Source organism: Lontra canadensis, unplaced genomic scaffold (genome assembly GCF_010015895.1).
Source record: "Lontra canadensis isolate GAN:19392208 unplaced genomic scaffold, GSC_riverotter_1.0 scaffold4, whole genome shotgun sequence".
NCBI lineage: Eukaryota > Metazoa > Chordata > Mammalia > Carnivora > Mustelidae > Lontra > Lontra canadensis.
This window is the reverse complement of record NW_022630998.1, coordinates 18209099-18226533: the sequence shown is the minus strand read 5'-3', so window position 1 is coordinate 18226533 and position 17435 is coordinate 18209099. Positions and strand designations below refer to the sequence as shown.

Below are 17435 nucleotides of genomic sequence, written 5' to 3'. Positions count from 1 at the left end.
GTAGAGTGGTAAGATATGTAGGAAGAGACAACCAGAACAAGAAAGTAAATTAAATGGGCAAGGTAAATGATAAATGCTAAGAAGGAAATAAATTGAGGTGCTGTAATAGAAAGAAAGTGTAGCTGGGGATTGGAACTCATTGATCAAAGTGGTCAAAAGAGTCCTTGCCAAGGAGATGCATTTAAATGGAGAATAATGTTTTGTTTTGTTTTTTTCCCAAAAAGGAGAAAATCATGAGGACATCTTTGGGTAGAGTATCTCCAGACAAAGGAACAGCAAGTGCAAAGGTTCTGAGGTTGGACTGACTGACCAGCATGACTTAAGGACACTGAATAAAGGAGAGAAGTAGAGGAGAAAGGGGTCATATCAGGCAAAGACGTTGAGCCACTTGTAGGGAGTTTAGGCTTTTCCCCCAGTGCAGTGGGAATTCATCAGGAGATTATGACCTGATGTATGCTCCATAAAGCTCAAGTGTATGTTGCGAGTATGATACAGAGTATGATACAGTATGATACAGTAATTTTTTAGGAGGTCATTGCAGTGGTGTGGGCAAGAAATGAGGGTGTGTTGGGCCAAGCTAGTGGCAGTGCTTATGGAGAGAAGTGATTGAATTTGCTGTTTGTTTTGAAGAGTAAAACAGACAGAATTTTCTGACAGTTACATGAAATCAGAAAAAAAGAGGCATCAGTGATCCATGGAGTGGCTGCTTTGGTTGTCCAGAGCCAGGGCCCATCTGGGACGGTTTCGGTGCTTTCCCTCCTTTGATCAGTGACACTCCACTGCCAGTTAGAGAAACCCAAATACAGTGGTTTAACCACATAGGGGCCCACTATTTTCTCATGCGGCAAGACTTTTCAGAAACAGAACAGGACAGGTTTGCTAAAGCACTCTCCAGTGCTATCCAGGACCCAGGCTGCTTCTATCTTTCTGCTTAGAACCCTTGGCATATGGCTTTCCTCCTAATACAAAATGATTTCCACACCTCTAGGCATTAAGTCCACATTGTGGCAGGAAGAAAGGGGAAGTGGGGGGTAGAGAAAAAGGCAAAAGAAACATTCCAGCTGAGTATTTTTACAAAGTTTTCCCACCCAATGACTTCAATCAGGGCAGAATGAGTTTTATTGCCCCAAGAAGTAGTAAGGGACTCTGAAGAGGTGATTTTTAAAAAATTGGACACATTTTCTTCAAAAGTAAAATCAGGATTCCACTGGAATTGAAGAAGAGGAATGAATAGGGGACCTTAACAATGTCTGCTACATGTCTCTTCTTTCCCATCTTCTGTGCTCACTATCCTCTGAGGACTCATATGTTCCTCCCCACCCCCACAGTCCCCAGTGGTCCACATAGGAGAGCCCTTCCTCAAGCCCATGCCTTTGCTCCTTGCTTTGGGACACTTTCCTCACTGCAGCCTCAGTTGGTATGGGTCTTGTTCTCAGCCAGCATAGTACTGGATAGGGAATTTATCAACTTCTCACTAAGGCAACATGTGGCCAGTGATGGCTTTTTTCATTTTTTCAAGTGACAAGGACTCCACCACAAGGACAAACTTTTTAAGGGTATCGTTTTGGAAGATGCTGGAAACTGGAGTGGGAGATTATTATTATTATTATTTTTTTTTTTTTTTAAGTAGAGCCGGAGGACTTTTCAACATGTCTCCCATAACTAACTTCAGGCTAATTTCTGACTCTTCTTACGATTAATTAGTTCTCTTCATCCTCAGTCACATAGTAGATCTAACATATAAGATGATTTGCAGCACAGTGTCAATAGACTCATGGATCTCTCTCTTTCTCTCTCTCTCTCTCTCTCTCTCACACACACACACACACACACACAACTTAACTTCAAATATAATCTGGTCAATAATAGTTCTTTGAGAAGTAAAGAAGTCACTACTTTACATGCAGAGCTAAGATTAATTGTGCGAGTACCAGAAAAAAAATATTAAACTTTATCCTTTCCCACTGTAGACTTACTATAAACAAAATTTCACATTTGTGAAAATTATTCCAGGCATGTGGAATTCCTTTATACTTGTAGTAGCTGCTACCAAATAAAGCCTGAAGCTCCAAGCAAATCAAATTGTTTCGATCCCTAGCCCCATTTTCCAATCTATATTATAGAAACAAAGTAAATTGAGGCACAATTATCCTGGCAACCCCTCTTCCCCCAGCCCGTCTCATCCTTTATCTGACCCTAGAGATGTTTTATTCTCCCTCCTTCTCCAATAAAAGTCTGCCTTCCAGCTCTGTTTCTTTCTTTTTTTTTTTTAAGATTTATTTATTTGACAGAGATTACAAGTAGGCAGAGAGGCAGGCAGAGAGAGAGAGGAGGAAGCAGGCTCCCTGCTGAGCAGAGATCCCGATGCGGGGCTGGATCCCAGGACCCTGGGATCATGACCTGAGCCGAAGGCAGAGACTTTAATCCACTGAGCCACCCAGGTGCCCCTCCAGCTCTGTTTCTTAATAGAAGCTTTAAGTCCAAAGAATAAATCTGTAATTATACAATTTCAGACATTATCCAGGTGATAGGGTATAGAGATTTGTCAGAATATCTACCTACCTATTATAGTCTGAGGACTAGAGCTACTTTGTCAGCAAACAGAGAAAGCTAGAAGTTCCTGGGAGTTAGGCTCCCCATGGGGTACAAAATATAAAATCCCAGCTCCTTGCCTCTAGTCGGGGAAATCTTAAAGAAGTAGTTTCCATTCCAGAGCTCTCCAGAGATCAGACTGACGCCGGATCCAGCCTGGCTTTTTCTTCTATCCTATCCTGCTTCCTTCACTCCTTACCTACCTCCTTAACATCTATCTCTTGGAGGCGTATTTTTAATGAAGCAGGGTCTGCTTTCTGAGAACACAACCTAAGGCATCACTCACATTCCCAAGTACTCAAATGTCCAACTGAAGCCCCATCCTTAGAGATGGTATTTTACTACTCATATCCTAGTCAGTTTCGGCATCAAGTTGACTGGACATGACTATCTCATTTAGTAGCTAAGGAACTGGTATGCTTATTTGAATTTTCTGAGTCTCAGTATCTTTGCCTACCATGAGTGTGAAGGAAATCATATAAGCAGAGCACTCAGCACTGTTTATAATTCATGATTGGCAGCTAGTAACAGAATTTACCCCTGTTTTATTTAAAAAGACAGCCTAGATTCACTAAGATTATAGTTTGAGAAGTCAAATATATCACCTCTAGGTTTGACCTGCTGTGTTCTGAAGGTATAGTTCATTTCTTTTCTTGTTTTCACTTGTAAAATTCTGGCCGGTGGTTTCTTCATTTCAGAATAATTGCAGTAACCGATTTTGAGCCAACTGAAGCCCGGATGGCTTTCCCTTGCTTTGATGAACCATCATTTAAAGCCAACTTTTCCATCAAGATAAGAAGAGAAAGTGGACACGTTGCACTCTCCAACATGCCAAAGGTATTGTCACTTGCAGAAACTTTAGGGGAATAATTCTCAAGTTGAGCCTCGGTCTTTGTTGTATTTTTTTTTTTAAATATTTGTTTGTTTTCAAGATTGAAGCCATTAATTTGTTTTCTCCATCTACATATTGTATAATAACCCCAATCCTACTAGATTTTAACATCATTCTGTGTGGGGCATTGTTATACCAGAAGTTAAAAAAAAAAGTGATTTATATTTGATTCGTATTCATATGGAAACAATGTTCTTTTTCAATCTGTGTTACTTGGCCAATGATGAAATTCAGAGCCACCCAGAGCAGTGCTTCTCAAACTTAAATGTTGAGATGAAACATCTGAGGATCTTGTTAAAATTTAGATTCTGCTTCGGCTTGGCATGGTGAGGCTCAAAGTTCTGACTTTTTAATGATCTCCCAGGTGATACCACTGCTGCTGGTCCAGACCTCACAATTAAAGTGGGAAGGATCTAGAGAACCCTGCCTGGGCTCCTCCCTGGAAATTCTGCTCTAGTGGTCTCTGATGAAACTTAGAAACCCCCCCCCCCTTTTTTTTAATTCCATGGGTAATTCTTAAAATTATCTATGAAAATCATCTATGGTAGTAATACACTTTTTTTTTTTTAACTGAAAGAGACATTTGAACCCTTTATTTGCCCCCAAAATTCGGAGACTCTGAAAGCTATGGCTGACTGCGGGCCTCATTTGATATTTCCTGGCTAATGATGTGCTTGCCGTTTTTGATGTCTGACAAAATATAAAATAGTTCACAATGGCTGCTTGGAAAGTGAGACAAAAATAGAGGCTCTTCTGATCATGCTTCAGCAAAAATGAGCAGCCCAGAAGGCAGCTGGGCCATCATAAGCCAGCAAGGGGCCCTACCCCAGTTTTCTCTCTGCCCTCCACAGTGATCAGCCTCTATGCCTGAAGGGGAGAAATGAGTCGATAACACAAGACACTGAACTTCCCTAGATTTCTGTTTCATGCTGGTTAAAAAGGTATTTGCTCTGATAGACTGGCAAAACAGATCAAGGGGAAAAGTGACAATACTCCACGTGACACATATCCTAGTTTTTCCCTGATCATCCAGACAGTAATTTAATTAGCCTACTCATTTCCGGGTAAAAATGATCGTGTACTTGAACTCCAAGTCTGCTTTCTAACTGTACATTCATTTAAGGGCAGTTCAGTCTCTTTCCCAGCAGCTTTTTATTAATGTCATTTTTCACGTGAGTAATCATGGAAGATAAAGTAAAAATGTAATTATTTTCAAGCCTTTTCATCAAAATGTGATGCAAACATAATTGCCATTTCATTATATTAGAACTTAAATTTTTTTTATCTTTAGAAACCTCCAGCAACTTCTCCTATTTAAGACAAATAAGTGCATGTTTCAAAAATATTTTATATGATCCTTGAATATTTGCATTGTCTCAACTGATTTGTCCAGTTGCCTGGATCATGACTTTTCCAACAAATACTGGCTTCACTTTCTGCTTCTCACTGACATGCCCAACCCAAGTTTTTATGGTTGGCCAAAAAGGACAACTGAAGTCATGCTACGGTCTTACACTCTGGACAATCACTGCAGCAGTTAATCTGGTTTACGGATTAGTGAGAAGAAGCAACACACACTGAGCTCTCAAACTGCTTAGTTGAGAATACAAAATTTAAGGGAATTGAGGTAGCCAGCCATGTACTAGTGGGGGCAGCGTATCATTGGAGGGTTTCTTTGTCCCCTTCTTTCCTTAAAGGAACATACACCTGCTGATGATACTTGCTGTGTAAGGAAAATCTGGCCAACAGCGAGAAACAGCTAAATCTTTGTCTAGTAACAAATGTTCTGTACTTGGAGATTACATCATCATCCTGCAAGAACGTACACGAACACCCCATGCACTTCCATTTAAGGCAATGTTAATCTACATGGTTCACTCCAGGTTCCGGAACAAAACTCAGTCTCCATGGGCTATATCTTCATCTGGGGAAAGAAATCAGAGGGAACGCCCATCTATCTCCTAACCACTCCTGCCACCAGTGTCTCCTGTCAGAGACTCTCGTCTCCCCAGTGTCCCACAACCTTCCTCCTTCTCCCCTCCTGCTTCTAACACACTTGATTAAATGGTTTTTTACTGAGTTTGGTCATAAGACTGCAGACATAACGCCCTCTCCCCTGCCTCTCCCATAATCCTTGTGTCTGGTAGAAGTATGTGCTCATAGAATTCTCATTGAATCAGATCCCCAAAAAAGAGACTGTTGTTCTACAAAGTTAACTTGCAGGAGGTACATATATTGCAGTCCTATATATAGTGCTACCTTTCATAAAGTATTTGGTCAACGTCTGCTGCTTTCTTAAAACTTAGGACCTCATTTTTTAAATGGAATTCTGTAGACTCGAATGCTAGTAGAATTAAATAACATAAACATTTGTCACTTAAGTAGGCTAGGCATTTTCTGGTAATACTTCAAGGCATTTTCTCTTGCCAAAGCAAACTGCAATCTTATCCAAATAGGTAAAACAGGCTTGACAAGCCCTGGTTAGTGCTGTCACAAGCCTGATCCCTTGAAAGGGATGCTGGGAGGGGAAAGCTAGTCTAAGAGCAGTTACCAATTTAAAGAAAGTGGTATTTTCAGATTATTGGATCTGTATCCATTAAGTATTTTGGGGCATTGTACCATGGTGGAGACCATCTCTGGGACAAGCTATCCTGAACAATTAAAGATAGAGATTGGTAATTACTCAGTGAACTTGATAGATGTGGCTGGCCCATCTGTAGGCTTAAAACTTCTTACTTCTTCCGCAGATAGGCAGAAGCTTAAATTACTAATGACCTCCTTGGCCTGCCTGCTTTCATTGCTGAATCAATGAAGCAAAGATAAAATAAGACTATGACTCAAGCTGTCACACAGCGAGTGAAGGAATGAGCAATGTCTTTGGAGTCACACGGTCACATCCACATCTTGGTCTTCCTGTGGAACTAGCCATGTGATCTTGGGCAATTCAGTTAACATTTCTGAGACTCTGCTTCCTCACCTGTGAAATAGCACCTACCTCACACATAAATAAAAGGACTAAAAGATAATGAAAATATCTCACACAATTTTGCATCCCATTTTATTCTGCAACAGAGATTTATTATATAACAAATGAAGGGAAAGGAGACATTCTTTGATATTTTTGCTTAGAAGTGCAGAACTTTGATTTATGCCAGTGTTGGAGATTACTGCATTTCAAGAAAGTAGAATCCCCTAAAATGTTTTTATGCTTTCAAGCAACAAAATAAGATTTGGCATCATTTTGGGTCCCAAAAGTGGTACATGATGTCTTAGAGGAAGTCCAGGGATAAGAGAAAAATGGGAAGTAGAGGTCATAGAATATGATGGGCCATTGATCTTCAAGTCCTCCAAAGTGGTGGGATCTTCTTCTAACTCACCAGCTTAAGTCATAGGTACTGTTGTAAAATACTCCAATTTTCAAATTTCAAATTTTTTTCCCTTCCTGTAGGTGAAGACAATTGAACTTGAAGAAGGCCTCTTAGAAGATCACTTTGAAACTACTGTAAAAATGAGTACATACCTTGTAGCCTACATACTTTGTGATTTCAACTCTGTGAGTGGCACCACCTCCTCAGGGGTCAAGGTGAGACTGAGTTCTAATTTTATACACAGTCCTGAGAGCAAAGAGCTTTTGTTTTCTTATGCTTTTTATCATGCTTATTTCACAAAATAGTCAAAAAATAAAATAAATTACTCATAAATCCCATCATCAAGATAGAATTACTGATAATATTAGTGTAACTTTTCCAAATATTTTCCATATGTATGTCAGTGTATGAGAGTATATACAATAATTGTGTATACTCATTTTTTTACAAAATAATATTTAAGATTATTTAACTCTACTTTCACCATGATAATAGTCATATGGGAAGTCATGGCACGTAACTTCAGGAGGGCGGGTTCCGGTCAGCTTCCTAGGTTTCACATCCCAGCTCTGCAATTCTCTAGCTGGGTGACTGGAGCAAGTTACTTAATTTCCACGTATTTCCATCTTTTCATAAGGTTGTTGAGAGGATTCAATTAGATTTCATATGTACACATTTAGCACTGTGCCTGATAAGCCATCAAAAGATGGTAACTATTAATATATTCTTCGTATAAAAGTTCTGAGGGACTTTAGGTAATTCAGAGCATGAAAGCACACCATAAAATGAAAGTAGCACCATACCTGAAACCCAATAAAAGTGGAATGTAATTTAATTTTTTCCACTCGGTGGTTACTTACTTGAGGGGGAGTAAAGAAACATATTTGGGGATTTTTGAGTTTAAAGTCTACTAAATGGAAAGGTGGATCTGATAAGTTCTTGAAGGCTTTTCCAACTCATATACCTATGTTTTATTTGACTTGTGCTGGTAGACACAACTCTGGAAAGCTAGCACTCAAGTGCTAGAATGCATGGTAGTAATGAGCTCAAGTGGGCTCTCATGATATGGTGAGTTCATATAGCTTGAAATTTACAGATTAGCACCTAGGGAATGGAATATGATAGAAGACAAAAGATTGCTTATAATTTTTAAGACTGACTTTTGCTGTAATACTTTATGGAACGTCTTATCCCCATCAAAAACATGCTAATTCTATTACAATAATTTCATGAAAAATTCAGTCTACCTTTCTTTGAGTGAGGACTGTTAGGAATGGGATTGTGCCAAGGATTTGTGACATTCAAAGACCACTTCTTCTGATCAACATTTCCAGGTGTCCATCTATGCATCCCCAGAAAAATGGAGTCAAACCCATTATGCTTTGGAAGCATCATTAAAGCTACTTGATTTTTATGAAAACTACTTTGATATCAATTATCCACTCCCCAAACTGGGTAGGTTCAAATTCTGTGTCATTGTATTTATTTTTCTTATAGACCTTGCTTTGATTTCTTTTTTTGTCTTTATAGGTGATGTAAATGAGTATTGAAGAGGTTCAGTTAGCCCAGGAAGCAATAATTTGTACCTCAGAGATGGTTCTTGAGTGTAGAAAAGAAAAGTATTTATGAGAAGTCTGAGTAGTGTGGATCATTTATTCTTTTATCTGGTTCATATTAAAATAGCTGTATCACATGTTAGGTTTAATTGGATGAATTTTCCGGAACATACAACTTTTTTCTATGCCGTGTTTGTACAAGACCAGCAGTCTTTTATAAAATTTGCCAAAGATTTATGTAAATAGCTAGAAATTGTCCCTCTATCTGTTTATAGTGCATTTGAAGTTGAAAGATAAGAATGTGGTACAGAGGGGCGCCTGGGTGGCTCAGTGGGTTAAGCCTCTGCCTTCGGCTCAGGTCATGATCCCAGGGGCCTGGGATCGAGCCCCGTGTTGGGCTCTCTGCTAAGCAGGGAGCCTGCTTCCCTTCCTCTCTCTCTCTCTCTGCCTGCCTCTCTGCCTACTTGTGATCTCTCTCTCTGTCAAATAAATAAATACAATCTTTAAAAAAAAAAAGAATGTGGCACAGATTTAAAAATAAAAGAAGACTTGGAGGAAGTAGATCATTTGAATGTGGTAGTAACAGATTTTTACATAGGAAGATACAAATAGTCTATTCTGGTTTTGATTTTCTATCTTAAGAAAAACACATTAAACCATAACTTTGGTTTCATAACATATGTAGGTTGGTTTTCAGAATTTCTGACAGTGACAAACATTTTTTTCCCTTGAGAAAATTAAGACATACTCCTTATCATGTCTTTGTTTCTCTTTACCCTCCAAATCTGTGCCATTTTTCCTTAGAGAAGGTAAAAGGACCATCAAAAGACTTTTCCAGGGGCTTATTCTTATTGTTCTTGAGTCTCAGTGCTTTATTATAGTGCAGGTTCTATCTGTTTTTTAGTATAGATATACTAAATTTACCCATAATCCATTGTTGTCTCTATGTCAAAAGCCAAGGAAAGATCCAATAACAACCATCAACACCTTTACCTTGTTCTTGAACAATGCAACCTTGAAGATCATATGAAATGTACCTTTTTTTTTTTTTTTAAGATTTTACTCGTTTATTTGAGAGAAAGAGAGAGAGAGAGAGAGAGCACATGCACAGGAGTCCAAGCAGGGAGAGGCAGAGGGAAAGAGGAAGGGAGAAGCAGACTCCCTAATGAGCAAGGAGCCCCATGCAATGCGGGGCTCCATCCCAGGACCCTAGGATCATGACCTGAGCTGAAGGTGGATGCTTAACCCACTGAGCCACCCAGGCACCCCTATGAAATGTATTTTTAAAATAACTGAAAAGAAGGATGCAGTTTAGGAAAAATTAAACCAGATACAAGTATCTCTAATGATTATTGGAGATAATCCAGCAGTATAAAATCATCAGTGCAATTTACAAAAAAAATTCATCCCACATTTGAAGTTCTAATGAATACTAATCTTTATTAGTGCTAATTTACTTTAGATTATCTTATAAGTATTTGTTTTTATCCACTAGAATTAACCAGTATTAATTCCAGACAATGTAATCGCAAGGCAAGTGACTTGGTTCATTTCAACTTAAAAAAATTACCTTCCTTTTTAGTCAAACCGTATTTCTTCCAAAATGGTCTAGCAGAATAAAGAGTAAAAATTCCAAGATTAAATATTAGTCAGAAATTTTCTCACCTACATGACATCAATGGCAATGGGTATACATACACACACACACACACACACAGATAGAATATAAATTAATATACATTATACCTGATTTGCTTAAAGATGATTAAATTTCACTTTTTCCCTCAAGACTTTGTCAAGAGGTAGAGAAAATATCAATGTTGAAAAGGAAATTGAGGTCAGAAATAATTGATACCTATAGCTTTTTTCCTCTACTGCCTTAGAAAGGACACTTGTTCATAATTGAGACCACACATTCTTGAAAAAGTAATTGAAATATTGACAATAGAGATTGCTCCTAAAAGATGTTTTCCTAAAATTAAAATCCCATATTATTCTTTTTTTTTTTACAGAAATGAGTTCATTAGGTTTTGATGAATCTCAAACATACTAAAAATTATTCAATACCTTTCAAAGTTTTTGAGTAGTATTAATATAAAATACAATATGAGTATTTCTAAAAAAATCATTTTCTTTTTTTTTTTAAGATTTTATTTATTTGACAGACAGAGATCATAAGTAGGCAGAGAGGCAGAGCAGAGAGAGAGGAGGAAGCAGGCTCCCTGCTGAGCAGGCAGAGGCTTTAACCAACTGAGCCACCCAGGCGCCCCTAAAAAAATCATTTTCTTAGCCCTAATGTACCCAAGGTATTTGCCGAGTTTAGCACGCTTTGAAACAAGTGGGTAAATGTCAACAGGTTACATCAGCTACAACCAAAATTGTATTGATAGAATTAATCCTGCTTAACAATGGATATCGATTATTTTCAGTGCATCTGCAAGACCCCAGGTCAATGTTGCAATAGTCTTTATGTTTTTGGAAAGTCTGCTTATACATGAAAGTATCACAGTGTATTTGAGGGGGAAGCAAATCCCATTTCTGATGCAGAAGCCATAATGATCAAATATGTTTGTTCTTATTTCTTAGATCTAATTGCCATTCCTGACTTTGAGTCTGGAGCCATGGAAAATTGGGGCCTCATCACATATAAAGAGACGTCGCTGCTCTTTGATACTAACACTTCTTCTGCTTCTGATCAACTATGGGTCACCAAAGTCATAGCCCATGAACTAGCCCACCAGGTACCTAACACTCATGACATTCTCTTAGCATTAGTCCAAAAGGCATTGTATAGGACACCAGCGGGCTTCCTGAAACAACATAAACATATATCATTTTACCCTTAGAGGGGAACTTGGAGACTATCGAACCAAACACAGTATGTCTAGTAGCAGAGATCTCAATCTCTAGACTATGACACTCACACAGGTGTGTTATCACAAGAGAAATGGTCACTGTATCCTTTAAAACTCTTCAAGGCAAAGCCTTCCTATGTATATTAGTAGAGAAGTTATGGATTATGGAGATACATAGGAGGCAGAATTGGAAACCCTACAAGGAGAGGTTTCTATTAAAAATAGTTTTCCTTATACCCCTAATCCAAGGCAAAATCAATCTCCCTTCAGTTGGAAGATGTCACTATATGGCCATAGCGAGAACTTCAAGTCCAAGTACTCATGAGTGGCTGACCCTAGACACATTACTTAACTCCAAACTTCAGTGTCTTCATCTATAAAATTAAATTAATAGTAGTTCCTGCTTCTTGAAACTGCTGTGAAGAATTACAGATAAGTGCCTATGCCTGTCACACTCAATAAGTGTGGGTTATTAGTGACAGCAGCAATGATCTCTGCTTCTGCTCCCATTTCTTGCAGGCTAAGATTTCCAAGGCCCATCTATCAACACTGTATTAGATGCAAATTTGGAACCATAAAACTAACTCTATAGATATCAAAGACTATTTCTGCTCTATTTCATTTCTGAAAATTCCTAGTAACACAGTGAATTATTAAGGGCCCCAGAAATTCTCTTTCACCATGCAGACAATGATCATGTTATTGTATTTATTAGAAGCTAGTAACATCTTGTTTTTAATTTTTAACTTTATCCTTTATCATTATTTAAAAAATGAGTTGGATTTTATTTAAGCAGTGAACTAAGTACCCAGTTACACAAGAACCATGCTCAGCACTGTAATCGAAGCACATATGTGTGGCTTCCTCTGGTTTAGAATCTCCCCACTGGCCCATCTTAGGGCTTTTGATTATTAGTCACTGGTCGCTCTAAAGCATTTGACTGAATCTGGGGATTTCTAATCTTTCTACTGAATGTTCCTAGTGAAATGGTTGGAGAACTCTACCTCTGAGGTTGCTCTGGCCTTCACTTTTACAGCTTCTCTTTCACGGAGATGCAAAATCCAAGGCTGAAGCGGCAGGCGGCAGTGGAATTTTTGTCTTGACTCTTTTGTCTCCCCCATTGATCTCCCTATGACCATTCACTCTGACAAAGACTCCCGGTGCCAACTGAGTGGGCCAAGGGTCCATAGCATGGCATACCAGGGGCCCAAGATGAAGCCCTTCTCCACCTCTCCAGCCTCATCTCTTACCCACACTGTAAGCTTTGGCCATCCTAGACTATTTTCCATTTCCTAATGTGCCAGGTTGTGTCACTTCTCTATGCTTTTGCTCTTGCTACTTAATCTGCCTAGAGCACACACTATTCCCAACATACCTGAGACCCTTTGTAAGAGGCAGGAAATGAATAATTTCCTAACTAACTTACACACTCTCCCCAAAAGAACTTATTTTTAACTCCTGGAATCCTCTCTACCCTTTGTACAGGCATTGATCATAGCACCATACCGCTTTACTGCATTTATCTATCGGTTGCCCTCCATCATTTGTATTGGGGCAGGGGCTGTATTGTATACAGCTTTCTATTTCTAACATAGGGCATGTTGCCAGTAATGTAGTGGGTTCTCAAAAGATATTTATTGAATTAATGAATAAACCACTCTTACTAACTGGTCAATTATCAAAAATAGCTCAAGTTGGATTTTTCATATTCATCACTTCTCCAATTAAGGAAACACCTCCCATCCATTTTCACAGATGCTCTCAGGAAGATTGGAGCCTACTTGCAAAATGATATGAGGGTTGTCAGAAAAGAAATAGAGCTTAAACAGTTTCTGGAAGATACATATCTAGCTATAACTATATGAAGTCTTTTCTGAATCTTAGAATCTTTTTTCTTTTTAAGATTTTATTTATCCATTTTTTAAAAGATTATTTATTTATTTATTTATTTGACAGAGAGAGAGATCATAAGTAGGCAGAGAGGCAGGTGGAGAGAAAGAAGGGGAAGCAGGCTCCCCACTGAACAGAGAGCCCGATGTGGGGCTCGATCCCAGCACCCTGGGATCATGACCTGAGCTGAAGGCAGATGCCTAAACAACTGAGCTACCCAGGTGTCCCTGAATCTTGGAATCTTTTTGTTTAATTTCCCAACTCTCTGGAGATTGCAATCCTGAAACGGATAAACTAGATGGATAGTACTAGGCACATAGGCTAAATAAAATACAAAAGTATGTGAAAAAGTAGTAATTCTTAAAGCCAATGTTACAGATCAAATATAGGTCAAGGGTAAATTGCTGTTTAGCTTTCCTTGTGGCATCCTGTTAATTTTATTTTTATATATTTAAAATCTCAAAACTTTATTCACTTTAGCTTTAGTGTCCAGGTTAATCCCTGGAAGAAGTCAGAGAAAAAGTGAACAACTAAATTCCCTCATCAGTAATACCATGTAGCAATCCAAGAGTCCTAAACGATTTTGTAAGAATTTGAAATATTTGCTACTTAAATGTAAAGCAAATATTTGCTACTTAATATAAAGAAGTGACTTCACCAAAGATATTTTGGTTTAGATCTCTCCTAAGACCATCACCATAAATCAAGGATGTCTTTTTCTCGATAAAATCTAATAGCTAAGAAATGTTGGGAGGATAAAATGGAAGTTGGAGAGTTGGAGACAATAAGGACACAAAGAAAAGTAAACAAGAAACAAAAACGTGGTGATGAGAAGAGAAGGCAAAGCAGTCAGTAGAAGGAAGTTGTACAGAGAGAAAAGGGCAACAGAGAGAGGAAAGGCCTTAACCACTGAAAGAAGGATGTCAGCATCCATCATATTTTTTTGCTAGTTAATAATTTTTTAATATTAGTTTAATTTCTTTTTTTAAGATTTACTTATTTATTTAAGAGAGAGAGAGAGCATGTGCATGAGCCTGGCGGAGGGGTAAAGGGAGAGGCAGAGGGAAAATCTCAGACTCCTCACTGAAAACAGGGGAGGGGGTAATTCAGGGCTCCATCTCACAACTCTGAGATCTTGACCTGAGCTGCAGTCAGGAGTCCCATGCTCAACCAGCTAACCCACCCAGGAACCCCAATATTTGTTTAACTTCTAGTAACACTGAGTCTCTGCTTCCTAGTGGTTTGGCAACCTGGTTACAATGGAATGGTGGAATGATATTTGGCTCAATGAAGGTTTTGCAACATACATGGAACTCGTCTCTGTTAATGCCACGTATCCAGAGCTACAATCTGTAAGTTTATAATTTTGTATGTCATACCACATATACAATTCAGCCCATAACATAAACCTCTCACCCAGAAATCTATGGACAGAGAGCTCAAATAGCACAAATACACAGCTGTGTATGTGAGGTGAGAGGAAAGAAAGTCACTGTCCGTGAACAACGATGTAGGATGAGATGGGGCTTGTGGTTAAAGATCCTCTGGAGAGTTCTTGGCATGTAACCTGAAAATTAAGCATAATTGGGGCACACTCTTCTAGAATTTTCAAAAGGCCTGCCTATTCACTTCCCTAAAATATATGAAAAGATTTTTTTCAAACATGTCTTTTTCTTTACACATAAAGAGTCTGAACACTCATATCAAGGTGGTTTGTAATGTTTACTTAGCTCTTTGGGTAGGCATTTGGTCCAGTCATGGATTACAGACAGTCATGGATTCAGAGTCAGTGTCTTCTTCTTCTTCTTTTTTTAAAAAGATCTTATTTATTTATTTGACTGACAGAGATCACAAGTAGGCAGGGAGGCAGGTGGCTGGGGTGGGGGAAGCAGGCTCCCCCATGAGCAGGGAGCCCGATGCGGGGCTTGATCCCAGGACCCTGGGATCATGACCTGAGCCGAGAGCAGAGGCTTAACCCACTGAGCCACCCAGGAGCCCCAAGTCAGTGTCTTTTTATTTGCTATGTGTTGAATCCATGGTGGAGTCCCAAAGCTTCATATATTCTCACTTGCAAAGAGCACATAATGCATCTACTCTACAGGGTGTTGAAAGGATCACAGATAAGGTCCTGGCCTGGGGGACCATAGCAAGCGTTCACCAAATGGGAACCATTTTATTTCTGTATCCAAGGGCCTAGTATGTGGTACACATTCAAACAATGTCTGAAGGAATGTTGGATTTATGCCTTTATGAAGTAGAGAATTGGTGGCAGGGGACTATATAAGGGGAAAGAAACTTACAATCAATTTTAAGAAATGACTATTTCTACGATTATCTTGCTAAGCCTACTGTGTTTTGTACTGCTTTGAAAGTGTCAAATTCAAAGTGAAAACATTTTCTTCCCTCTTTAGGATGATGCTTTTTCAGATGTGTGTTTTACAGTAATTAAAAAAGATTCATTAAATTCATCCCGTCCTATCTCCAATCAAGCAGAAACTCCTACGCAGATAGCAGAAATGTTTGACTCCGTTTCCTATAACAAGGTAGTAAATGCTGTGGGAGCTCTGCTTTCAGGAGAAATGTAATGAGGCTTGTAAAATCAGCAGTTGAACTTACTGTGCTGATTCCCGCCACTGGTTATACTTTTGTTGTATTTGACGTTCTGTTTTCAGACACTACCCGTGTTCCATACAGTTTAAGCTCCCTTAAAAAACAAATCATACTATCTTTTTCTTTATCTTCTTTTTCTTTTTTGTCTTTCTTTCTTTCTTTTTTTCAGGGAGCTTGTATTTTGAATATGCTCAAGGATTTTCTGAATGAGGAGAAATTCCGCAAAGGAATTATTCACTACTTAAAGACGTTCAGTTATGGAAATGCTAAAAATGATGATTTGTGGAACAGTCTGTCAAATGTAAGTCATATGCTGGGGAATAGTAGACTGTTGGTAAATCTAAAATGTAATAGGCTAATTATGAAGGTTTATAAATAGTTGTATTGTCAGTCAACCAACATGTATTCCACTTTCTACACTGCCAGGTGCATCAAAGGCAGCACGTTCTTTTTCCTTTGGAACCAGATGCCATCCACACTGGGGTAGTCACAGGCCTTTGGTATCCGGTGCCCTTTTCTTTGGTTCCCTTCTAAGGTTAACCCAATACTTTTATCTCCTCATTCTCCAAAATCTTTAATGACTTTGTAATCCCCGCCATGAATATCTAAACTTCTCTGCCCCAATTTTAAGGTCGAACTCTACTTTTTCAACTTTAGTGTCCAGCATGAATTCCCCACTGCGTGAGACACATTTCCTCCCTCACAGGAAGAAATCCTGCTCAATCCTTACGTCATCACATCTTTGTTTCAAGGGTCCTCACTACCTGGGGACCCTTTCTTCTTGCCAACAATTCAAACGCCATCCATCTCTACGTTCTAGCTGAGAATTTACCTTCTCCTTACAGACTACTCCACCCTTCAATGGTTTGCCTTTCTTTTCTTTTCTTTTTTTTTTAAGATTTTTTAAATTTTTTTGACAGAGAAAGACACAGCGAGAGGGGGAACACAAGCAGGCAGAGGAGGAGAGGCATGCTTCCCGCCAGGCAGAGAGCCCCATGTGGGGCTTGATCCCAGGACTCTGGGATCATGATCCCCGCTGAAGACAGATGCTTAACAACTGAGCCACCCAGGCGCCCCAGTGGTTTGCCTTTCTGCTCAATACCTAGAAGTGCGTTTACGAATCTATCCCTCACAGTGATGTCGTCTTTTAATAGCTTATAATAGTTTAATAATAACAATAGTAATAATAATAAAATTTGCTTAAGAACAAGAATCATATCGGGGCACCTGGGTGATTCAGGTGCTCAGTGGGTTAAGCCTCTGCCTTCAGCTCAAGTCATGATCTCAGGGTCTTGGGATCGAGCCCCGCATCAGGCTCTCTGCTTGGTGGGGAGCCTGCTTCCCCCTCTCTCTCTGCCTGCCTCTCTGCCTACTTGTGATCTCTCTCTCTCTCTGTCAAGTAAATTTAAAAAATCTTAAAAAAAAAAAAAGAATCTGCCTCTCTGCCTACTTGTGATCTCTGTCAAATAAATAAATAAAATCTTTTAAAAAAATGCTTTCTGTCAAAAAAAAAAAAAAGAACAAGAATCATATCTATTCTAGGTGCCAGGTCATCTAGCATTGTGATTAATGAACAGTTAATTGCTAATGAAGGAACACTTGGTCTCTTTTGTCATTGGGATTCAGATAGTATGATAAGTAAAATGAAGAAAACATGTAGTCGGCTCAGATG

General features: G+C 39.0%; 1 protein-coding gene across 2 annotated transcripts in view; it reads left to right on the top strand.

The window, feature by feature from the left end:
• Window positions 1–17435, top strand: part of ERAP2 (endoplasmic reticulum aminopeptidase 2) — a 38431-nt gene that overhangs the window by 4022 nt on the left and 16974 nt on the right. For both annotated transcript variants that reach the window (XM_032845967.1, XM_032845977.1), the window contains exons 3-9: window positions 3291–3429; window positions 6933–7067; window positions 8187–8307; window positions 10995–11149; window positions 14392–14505; window positions 15565–15696; window positions 15933–16064. In XM_032845967.1, the coding sequence (XP_032701858.1) occupies window positions 3291–3429; window positions 6933–7067; window positions 8187–8307; window positions 10995–11149; window positions 14392–14505; window positions 15565–15696; window positions 15933–16064 (928 nt within the window). The remainder of the gene's footprint in view (window positions 1–3290; window positions 3430–6932; window positions 7068–8186; window positions 8308–10994; window positions 11150–14391; window positions 14506–15564; window positions 15697–15932; window positions 16065–17435) is intronic.